General features: G+C 35.7%; 1 protein-coding gene across 2 annotated transcripts in view; it reads left to right on the plus strand.

The window, feature by feature from the left end:
- The first annotated feature begins 5,962 nt into the window (after window positions 1–5,962).
- LOC110031976 (uncharacterized hydrolase YugF-like) overlaps window positions 5,963–11,874 on the plus strand; it is a 43,035-nt gene continuing 37,123 nt past the window's right edge. Inside the window, exon 1 of one of the 2 annotated variants that reach the window (XM_020735448.1) lies at window positions 5,963–6,192. In XM_020735448.1, coding sequence (XP_020591107.1) covers window positions 6,046–6,192 — 147 coding nt within the window. In that variant the 5' untranslated portion in view covers window positions 5,963–6,045. The remainder of the gene's footprint in view (window positions 6,193–11,874) is intronic. The other variant, XM_020735449.1, reaches the window with a different exon arrangement.

Raw genomic sequence — 11,874 nt, forward strand, 5'->3', positions numbered from 1 at the left:
AATTTTGTCCTCCACTAGACCTACATCAACCCTATCATGGATATATTCATTTCGCATTCTGTCTCTAAGCGTAAAGTCACTCATCAACCTAAGCATTCTCATCTCGACAACAATTAACTTAGTTTTATGCTTCTCTTTTAAATGCGAATATTCAAAGCCATAGAGTATTGCAGGTCTCACCACCATCTGAGCTTCTTCATCAAACCTCTCAATAAATGTATAGTTTCCATAATAGTCCTACCCGATGGAAATCCAAATTGATTATGAAAAATCTTTGTAATACATCTTAACCTATGTTCAGTTGCTCTCTCCGATCATTTTAAAGTACGACACATCAACTTAATTCCTCTATAATTTGCACAAAGGCTTGTTGCTGTCGTATTTAAATTATATTATACCATGCATAAAGCCAAATGGCCTCTAAAACCTCTTCAGGACATGCAAGTTTTTAATCTTTTTAATATAAGCGAAGTTCGAACATCATTATCCAAATTATGTTGTTTCAATAAATAAATACTATTTTGCTATATGAGTATGATAGCTTGAGCTGTTTGTGTAAATAATATAAGGAAAATAATTCAAGTTTTTTTTTTTTTCATTTTTAAGAATATTTTTTTTTTTTTTTATTGATAAAAGAGGATAATGTTTTTTGAGTAAATTTTATTTAATTATAATTTAAATTAAAATTAGCAATGTCGTAATGAATTAGAGCATTTTTTGTTTTGATATATATTAATTTTTTTAATAATAAATGAACTTGTTTTAAAAAATATTTAAATTTATATAAAATATTTGTTTTAAAAATAATTTTCTTATATCCAATATGTTTTGATTTAAATTAAAATATAAATAAAATAAAATAAAAGTGTTCTCGAAGACCTGATCTCTATTCCTAAAGTTACTTTTTTTATTAGTTTATTGAGGCGTTTAGATATTTATCTTGTATTTTTTAGGTATTTATATATCTAAAAGTTCATAATATTCAAAAAATTAAAATTATATTAAAAATATTATTATTGTTATTATTTAAAGTGAAATTCATTTTTTTTAATGTATATGAGACTAAAATGTTATCAATATAAATATCGAATTTTAGATATGTAAGTACATAAGAATGGTGTGGTATGTATGCAATTTCTTTTTTTATTTTTATTTTACGCCCAACCATTCTTCATCATCCTGCATGAGTTTTAATGCGTGACAGATCTCGAGACAAACTCTTAAACAAGAAATATTCAAACATGGATAAAAAATTATCCATAACTTTGATTCTAGCAAACTTGTTAAATTGACCAGCTTGGCGGGAGGGACTTCATGGGACCAACATTAATTCAATCTGAACCAAATCAAGCCATGACCAAATAAGTGAATCATATTTGAAAGTTTTTCGGACACATTTGAGATGTCAAATAGTTGTTGAATCCGATAAGTTCATGGTCGAATAAAGCATTTTGGCGAGACGAATCCAATGAGCCCATGATTGCTCAATTTCAATATTGTTTGACACTCAAATGTCCATCAAACGATAATTGATTGAGATTAGCTCTATGAGTCGTCCGATCAAAATTGTTTATATTTCTGCATTAATTGCACCTATAACTTTATAAATAGACCATCATTCCTCTCATGAGGGAGGACGAGAGCTTGAGATTTGAGGAAGAATTTGAAGTTTCGAGAAAGAGCTGAAGTCCAACACCAGCACTGCTAACTGTAATTGATTGCAGTTGACTACCGCCAACCGTCGTTGATCACTGCTGATCGTTTTTAATCATAACCAATCGTTGACCTCTGTCGACCACTGATAAACGCCGTTAATCTACGTAGACCACCACCGATCGGACGTTATCAATTACTATCGATCGTTGTTTGTTCCTAGCAACAAAGTCATCAGCACGTTAATGCTGTAACTTAGGAAATCTATGTAATCATTTTTCGCTTATGTGAAATGATTGTAACTGTAATCATTTTTCTATAGTAGAACTCTTCAGATTGGTTAAATCCCATGATTTTTCTCTTTCCGAATTTTCCACGTAAAAATTTATCGTGTCATTATCAATTATTTTCTTTCATCCAAGTGCGCGCTGAATTCTCGTGCAAAGCTATGACGATAATCCATTACTCTTCCATTATGAATATCATCATCTTTATTGTAAAATACATGTGTTTATTTTTGCATCGTTTTGAAAATGTCGTCGAAAGGTAAATTTTTATCATAATTTATCGTTGCAAAATCTCATTTTTATCATAATTTCTCATTGCAAAATTTCATTAAAAATACTAATCCAACCCTTACCGGCCCCCGTCCTTTGCATCTTGGAAAGAAAGCATCTTTTGGGGGGAATAGATGAAAGGAAGTTGCAGACTTTCTAAGAAAGCTACGGAAACCATGAATATAAGTTTATTCTAAAGATCACGGGGGTTCTTCCTCTTCTTCATTTTCTTACTTTTAAGCTCAATGGAATGCAGCTATTTACTTATTCATCCAAATCTTTGAAGGACCAGGAGGCTCGTGACCAATATCATAAAAAAGTACACTAAATTTAATAAAATTTCGTGTAGCCAATTATTACCATTCAGTTCATATTGTATACTGTACATATGAAGCATTTACATGCCACACAACTCTCATATATTTGCATATCTAACTTTTTAATATTCATATTTACATATATACCTCTCAAATTTTTGTAGGTTTATGACATCAATGTGTTGGTATAAATATCAAGCTTTTGTGTGTTAAGACATGTAAATACATCAGAAGTATATTGAATGCTTGTAAATTTCCATTTCCATATTTACATATATAGTGTCAAAATTGTCCCCCTATTTTCAAAAAGTAGGGACAACGGACGCGATGCATCAGAAGGAGCGGAGTGGAAAAAAAAACCGTCCATAATGTATCACGTCTGTTGTTCGGACATAGATTGCAACCTGATCTGGACAAAATTTTTTTTTTCTTATTTAACATATAAACATTTTGATCTCAGAGTTTATAGAAGTGTCAAAAATATCCTATAATTTATTAAATTAGGGCTGAAATAGTCAATATGAGGATTATTAGAGTTCAATTTTAGAATAGTTGATGACTATTTTGACACATATAAATTTTGAGATTAAAACGACCCATATAAATAATCAATAATGGACACTAATTTGACACTTTATATAAGTATATGTATGTATGTAAATATGTATGTGCATTTGTGTGTGTGTGTGTGTCTCTCTCTCTCTCTCTCTCTCTCTCTCTCTCTCTCTCTCTCTCTATATATATATATATATATCTGTGCCGCGTACTCAGATCATTTGGTCGGCCATTTGCTTGTCAATTGTAAGTCCCCTTTGGTTTGGGGTTTGTTTCCCTCCCAGGGTGTGGTACTCGAATTTTTAAGTGCATGAGGGATGATAGAGCTCGTATAGTATAGCCTACGACCATTCCATTTTTAATATATATATATATATATATATATATATATATATATATATATATATTAGTTTTTATCTAGATAGATTAGTGCCACTTTGCCATGATCCAATTCTAGGGCAAAGGAGAAAATATTATGTCCGGAGTCTTTACGTACAGTCTCCAACTAAAATTTGACGTGTGTCATTGTCTAAAAAGTGGGGATGGGCTTTTTATCTAGATAGATTAATACCACTTTGCCATGATCCAACTTTATGGCAAAGGATAAAATATTATGTCCGGAGTCTTTACGTACGGTCTCCAACTAAAATTTGACGTATGTCATTGTCTGAAAAACGGAGAAGCCTAAAGCCCATCCCGGTCAGGGAGTATAACATGATTGTACTTAAGGTTTTTCTTCAGTACAACCATATTTTACTCTATAGCTTTCCTATTGAATTGTTTATTTAGATGTTTTTTCTTAATTGAGTACAATGTGGTTGTACTGACGAAAAAATTTTAATGCAACCATATTGTACTCCATGATCGGGTCTGTACCCGAACTCTGGACGTAACATTTTCTCAAGGCAAAGACCATCGGCCATTAATCCCATATATTATTGAATATCATTTGGTTGAATTTCACTATCTATAAATATCAAGTTCAAGAGATTGAAAGAAAGCAAAAAATGTGCCTTCTTTTCTAAGAAAAGACAATCATGAATTATCATTATTTTCTATTCAATTATTGATGTTATGTTCATCAAATATAAAATTCAAATTATTTTATTTTCTTTATCATCATAAAAATTAGTGGTGCATATTGATTCAATGATCTTAAAATTCACTTGATTACGAATGAAATGCATGATAATTTATGAAGAAATGGTCTTGTATAAAAAGGATATTTAATATGTAGGTATTAGTTAATTAGGTTCATAGGAAAGTTATTAACTATTATCAAAATTTAAAATGTAAATTTTATTTATAATAAAGTTATATCTTGATTTTCATGAATATAAACAACAACAACAACAATAATACTAACAATAATACTAATAATAATAATAATAATACTATTATTATTATTATTAATTGTGTGCTTGAAAATTTGCCGAAATAGAAAAGTTTTAATTTTTGGGCTTCTATTGAAAATCTAATTCATGTGTAGATTTGAAAGAATTGGAAGGGACATCAAGATTCTTAAAATACCATATTAGATGATTAATTCTTTTTTTCTTGATTATGCATTTAAATATTTTAATGACAAAATTAAATAATTTTAAGCTTGTCAGATTCTCTTTATTAATACAGTTGATGAGAAGTAATCACAACATGGTGAATCGTCATAACCCGATAGATAGCTCATTTATAGATCAATGAATCCTTCAGTATGATTGTGAGACACTATTCTATTGTCAATTCTTGGTCCTTGATGAGAAGCCTTAAGGGTGTTCGTAACCAAGAGGTAGGTCGATTGCCTGACTTTCTCACGATGATTAACTCTAGTGCTTATCTGTCTTGCTCCAGTACGATCAGTTCAGGCTCATGACATGGTTATCTTTCTTTCTTAAATCAGATGACTGCATCCAATTGGATAAGTGGACCTCCTAGTCTCAAGCCGACCGGCTCTCCTTTATCCAACTTATGTTCTTTTGTATTATTGGATCTCCTTGATCTTAGTGACTAATGATGTGCATTTTGATATGTTTATTTTTAGCTTTTCAATATTATCATTAATTATATTTTGAATTATAAATTTTAACATTCATGCGAGAGATAAAAAAAAAAAATTATGATAAAATTATGATAGCTATCTTTTCTTGGGTAATTGAGGGCGGACCAGTGGCAAATAGGGCTGTAAATGAGCCGAGCTTGAGCGACCTTAGGCTGGGCTAGTGTTCGGCTCGTTCGAAATAGCTCGTGTTCGGCTCGATTTAAATATTCGTGTTTGTGTTCGGCTCGAAATTAGCTCGAAAAAATTAAATTGAAAAAAGAGATGTAAATGATGGGATTCAAACCTGGACCAAATATATATAAAAGAAGAAAATAACCACATTACCACACAAGATGTTATAATTTAAATTTAGATATAAATATATAATGATTTAAACTTAGATATAAATATATATATTATTTTATTATATAAATAATATATGTAATATAGTTATATAAAGAATTATATATATTTTTTAATTTTGAGCTAAAACGAGCCAAACACGAGCGAACAAAGAGCTGTTAGTGTTCGGCTCGTTTATAATTTGAGCTTTAAAAATTTGTTCGTATTCGACTTGTTTACTTAACGAGCGAGCCGAACACGAGTTATTCACGAACAACGAGTTTTTTTTGACAGCCCCAAGGGCAAAAGAAAATTTTATTGCGTACTGCCCGTCTCTTCCTGCGGCAAGTTGCCACCACCCCATCTCGCAGGTGACGACAGCTGCAGAAACCCATCCTCTCCATTAAATATCATCATCGCAACGTAAAAATAAATTAATTTAAATTTTGGGGTCATATTTGTAAATACATTGGAATAGATAAATACGATCCATGGGCGTATAAAACGAATAAGTTATTCAAGCTCTGCAAACCGCTTTCCTTTCCCGAGAAGGAAAGAGAGCGGCGAGCGAGGTCGGCGACGGAGGATGTCGATGGTCAGCAGCAGAGGATCGGCGGCTTCGGTTAGGGTGTCGGGGAGTGAATTCCCTTCTTTCCTACCCAAGGAGGTGGAGAGGATAAGAGATCGGCATTTCAGGGAGCTCGCCAAGAGAATTCAGAGGATTCCGGTGAAGGTAAGCGATGGATTTAATTGTTTTCTTCGCCATTGTCGACCCAACTGTTTCGTCTTGATTTTATTAGTTGGATGTTTGATTCTGTTAGATCGTCGGAATAAATTGACGTTTATGGGAATTAAAAATCCCATTCCCCCGTTTGGGTTGTGCTGGCTTACTAGGGATTAGGGGAGATTTAGGTTGTAAGTGAGCAGAGCTCGTTAAGCTCAAACCGAGTGTGAGGTCTTTGAGCCGGCTCGATTAGCCTGATTCCGGTCTTGTCGATGTCTTCTTCAGTGAGCTGTGTGGCACTTCTTATTCTCTCTTGCCATTGATGACTTGGATTGCCTTTTCGGCGATTTCCCATGATAATTTAACTTGAGCTCTTGAGCGTTGCTCTCAAATCTGCTGTTAGTGCCGTCAGTTGAGCTTGAACTCATCATTTGAGCTCCAGCTCATGTTATGTCAAACGAGTGGAGCTTGAGTCAGGCGGGACTCAGAGCTCGGCTGGACTAACTCCAGCAATAGACGAACTATTTTATTTAAAATTTTGATGATTAAGCTTCTAAAATGTTTATATTGTTGCAAAATCACTGAAAAAAAAAAACATTAATATCATTAGTACTTTTGTAACTTGTTTTCTTTGGAAGATTTACCTGCATACCACTTAATTCCTATTTATTTCATATCAGGCACCTAAATTTAAATCTTTCTTTGGAAGATTTACCCGCATGCCGATTAATTCCTATGAATATACATATCTAGCACTTAAAATTTAAATTATATATGTCACAGTATATATACATTAAAAAGATGTATTTCATATGTTAAAGTTAAAAAAAATATTTTTTTATATGGAATGAAAGAATTGGATGATGTGCATTTAAAAAAAGCACATAAATTGGGCGGTACGTAGATGTAAATGCCTCTTTTCCTTTCCCTTCGATTCCACTTCTCCTCGAGAATCTTAACTGTTCGCTGATGTGATTTGTGGCATCAGTCAACTGCTTGGATGTGATAGATCAACAATTGAACTGTCGCTACACCTGAAGTTCTGCTACAAGGCTTGACTTAAGCTGTTCGTATTAGGTGAAAGGGATAACCACATGCAAAGCACCTAAGAAAGTGATGTTAATAATTGAAGCATCCAGATAATTTTTTTTGGCACTGTTAGAAAAATGATATTCATAAATCGTACACATATATTTTTTTGAAGCTATCAAATCGATGCATTTATGTGACAATTCAGAATTTGATAAAAATGAAAAATATTGATTAGGACTTATCATTAAATTTGATATTTAATTGAGAATTTGAAAAGTGTATGAAAGGGAATGCTTGATTTGTAAATTTGGGATGGTATATGTGTAATTGCCAGCAAAATGAATGCTTAAGTTAGTGATTAGAAATGCTAAGTTTGTCGAAATTAAGGTGAAAATAGAATCTAATTTATATGTTTCTTATTCATCTATAGAATAATAGAAGGTATCCTTGCAAAAATTGGCATTTTAAAACAATTAGTTATTACCAGAGCATGTTTTCGGTTCTCGATAGCAGAGTACATTCCTGTCCTTTATTATTATTAATCTTGAAGATTTACATAAATACCATTCATTTCTTATGTATTTACATTTGTTACATCAAAGCTTCAATTTTTATGTAAAATTCATGCCATGTTATCTATTTATGAAAATTTCATACGTGCATTTCATTTATCTAATATTAAAGATTTTGGTGGTATAAATATCAACAACAAATTTTAGGCATTAGACATGCCAATACATAATAATTGGGTGGTATGAATGTAAATGCTCCTTCTATTTTCTTGCTGACGTGGTAGAGATCTGGACCGCCAACGAAGGGCTACAGAATTCATCGCTATTTACTTATCATTATCATCCATCGCTATTTACCCATCTAAACTTTTTAATGTTGATCAAGTTTGTCAAATCCCAATCAAATCGAATGGTCCAACCTGCATAGACTGGTCCACCACAGTCGAGAATTTTTTGAGCTCCTCAGTTGGTAGGCAGTTCCGGATCAACATTAAAAAATACTGCAAAAAAATTCCAATAAAAAGTTCCTGCAAGTAATCAACATTAAAAAATTCCAATAAAAAATTACTGCAAGTAATCAACATTAAACTCAGTTGGTAGGCAGCGCCCCCCCCCGCCGCCCGATGAGAATTTTTTGTTGAAGGTAAGTGAAAATTTTTATTTTTATTTTTTAAAATTGAAATTTAATTACTTGATTTTTTCTCTTAATTAGTATTATTATTTTTTTAAATTTGAGATAATATAATTTTAAATACATACGATAATTGTCCACCATGAGCCCCCAGTGAAATACACAAGTTTTATTGGAGCGGCCATAATCTAATGGATATTTGAAGAATCACAAGACCAAAATCCCGTTATTAGGGCCTATTATATACCTCGGCAAGCCCGTCAAGTCCACCTGTTACATTGACTTGGTGCATTAATCCGTCTGACTTACGTATTGAATTAGCTCGACCGATTTAATCACCAATTTTCCCATAGGCGAGAAGCATCAGGATGAGAACTATAGAGGCAAAAGTTATCCTAACGGGAGCCACCATGAACAGGACCAAGAAGAGTTTTTAGTCCAGGATTGGACGAAGGGCATAAATGATTCAGAGTTCTCAGATAAATGAGCAAGGAGAAGGAGAAGAAGACAAAAAAAACTATTAGAGAACGAATTCTCAAGAGAGATTGGTGAAGCTTAAACTCTACGAAAGTTCAAGTTTATCTTTTTGAAATCTTACAAAGGAAGGTCAGACCTGTCTGACCAAGTGACATCCTTTGGAATCATAAAAACTCCATCTATGTTCATAATCTCATAGAGCTTTTTAGGCTCATGTTGACCTCATTTTTGTGAGGTCTTAGTCTCCTACTCCCATAACCCATAATCTAGCCTTAGGAGTTCCTGGTTGACCATCTTAGCAGACTAGTAATGGAGCCCACTTCCCGTAGAACTTCAAGCCACTTCTTGACTCATTTTTGTGAAGAACTCGCATGAGTGGTTCCAACAAACACTAAACTTTTAGTTGCAAGGGCTAAGGACCAACATGTAGAGGGCCCGAAATTGAGTGACTATAGGATCAACAGCCTTAGGTGAACCCTTTGTGCTCGATTACTCGCGAACGCCGCATTTCACGCACTCACTGCATCACACACGACTTTGACTTGAATCGACTCGCCCGTAGACGAACTCGTCCGAACGACCTCGGATGACGAAACGGACCGCGCCGACGCTTCCGGAACGTCGATTTTAGCTAGAAAAGTCACCCATATTGCTGTGGTTCCACTCACACGAATTGCACGAAAATCGATGCACATTTTTTTTTATTAATGGTGTGTGGGCCCGGACTCCGCCCAGGTCCGACCGGGTTCGATTCAGGCTCGATATGGATTAAGCACGGGCTATTCAATTCACTAATTCTAATCACTTCAGCTCAGAAATTTCAAAATTCAAAATTTAAATTTAAATTTATCATTTAATTCCCCCCATTAAACTTTTCCATTTAAGCTGTGTGCCTGAAAGGAAATCATTCAATTCTTCGCGTAACGGCTCTGAAATTTTTAGCTATACTTAGGTTGGTCCCGCTCGATCGCGCAAGGACTCCTGCTCGCCTTCTCCCCCTCTCTGCACTGCGCCTATTCCTCCTCCCGCCTGATTCCTTCCTTCGGCACTAAGTCCCCTGCTCGACTCGCGATCTCCCGCACCGAAGCGCCCTGCTCCTACGCCGAAGACGCCGCCATTTCTCGCGTCTCCTCATTGCACCGAGGAAAACCCACTCCTCGCCGCTCGATCCCGCTCGCCTCCTCCCGATCGAAAACCCCTCTCGGACGCTCCTCTGCGAACAGGAAGACCCCGCTCGATCCCTCCTCCCTGCGACGAAGGCAACCTAGTCTCCCGCTCTCTGCTCGATCCCTCCTTCCTGCCTCCGTCTCTCGCACCGAAGCCGCAGCCGCACTCGCCATCTGCGCCGAAGAAACTCCTCGCCTGCTCGATCCCTCCACCCACGTCAAATCCCCTCGCCTCTCTGCGACTGGATCGAAGGCCCGATTGAAATGCTTGCTTCGCCCTCCACTGCACCGAAGCCGCTCGACTTCAGTCTTGCCTCTCCTCTCTGAGTCGAGACCGCTCGACCCCACTCCCGTTCGCCTTTGCTATTTGCCCTTCTACGTCATACCTTGAAAACCTGAACCTTGAATTCTTGAAGACTAGAACCATTGATCATTATCGAGAGTTTTCTCAAATGACTCCCGTCATTTGGGATGTAATTAACTATAGGGGCTTGCCTCTATAGGGAACTTGAAACCCAGGTAAAATAAACCCTATTTAATCTTTGTATCAAATAGGGGAACTTGTCGGTCATATATAAAAGGTTCGCAGACCAAACGGATGTCACAAATCTCTTAGTTTGCAGGATTGGGTCTATCGCTGAGGTCTACACTTATCTCTCGGGAAGGTGTAGTATTTGCGGTATCAGGCACGATTTTGCAAACTATCAGACTAATGAGATCCATTTGGTCTCATTTTTTCAAAAATTAAAACATACTACTTTCAAAACCCAAACTATATATCTTTTATATTTAAATTAAATCTCAAAAATTATTTTCATATATCATATTTTTCAAATAAATCTAAATCAATCTAATCGAAAAGAAAGAAAAAGTTGACCGACAATTTTCTGGCGACTCCGCTGGGGACTAGTTCCTCTCTCCATTTTGATCAAGTGGTTTTGTCTTCATACATCGGCAGTGTGTCCATGCCCATCGTGGGCCAGACTGCTGTTCTTCCGTTGACATACTGTACTCATTTCATTCTTGAGTCAGTATGGTCAACTCTTCTTGGATTCCAGGACCATCTGTTTAATCATCCTTAAGCAGAGGGGTTCAGTAATCCCTAGGGTTTAGTGGGATGCACCCCCAATAGGTGTGGTAGATTAGGAGTGGTCTATTGAAGCGAGTCTGATGCGAAGTTACCCCTTTCAAATCCCAGACCGGGTCCTATGCTTTATTCCTCTTCGATCTTGACTCGTTGTGAACGAGTTAACACTAAAATTTCACTCTCACAATCTTGCATTTAAACTCTAGACAAAACGGAATTCCATCAAATTTTCAAAGCGAAACAAATCACAAAATTTGGAACAAGGTTCACATGAATAAATTTCAAAGGATACTCTATTCATAAGACAAGTGCGTTAACTTGAGTACTTTTGTTGAAATTACAAGGCATTGGACTTCACTGACTCCCAGAAATTTTTTCAAATGACAGGGACAATGTCTTCACCAAAGTTGATATTTTCTTTCGCCACCGGAATGGAGTTCGCTATTAGCAAGAGCGAGCTACCTGACTTGGCAGTCATTAAGTTTGGACAAGGATTCGACGATATTGACGTCAAGTTTGGGAATGTCGCTGCCACAATGATGAAGTCTGAAACGCACAGGTCCGCCGAGCCTATTGTGGAGTTCAACCTGAAGTCTGCTAAGGAACTCCCCCCTTTGAAAAGAGTATTGATTGAAAGGAACCCTGCTCTTGCTATAAAGTCTGCCTCTAGGAGCATAGGGACCGCTCCCAGAACTGTTTCTGCTTCTGCCACTGGGTTCACTGCTACTACACCAACTGTTCCATTAAACAAAGAGAAGGAGATTCTATACGAAGAAGTGTCAGTCG

Source organism: Phalaenopsis equestris, unplaced genomic scaffold (genome assembly GCF_001263595.1).
Source record: "Phalaenopsis equestris unplaced genomic scaffold, ASM126359v1 Scaffold000873, whole genome shotgun sequence".
Taxonomy (NCBI): domain Eukaryota; kingdom Viridiplantae; phylum Streptophyta; class Magnoliopsida; order Asparagales; family Orchidaceae; genus Phalaenopsis; species Phalaenopsis equestris.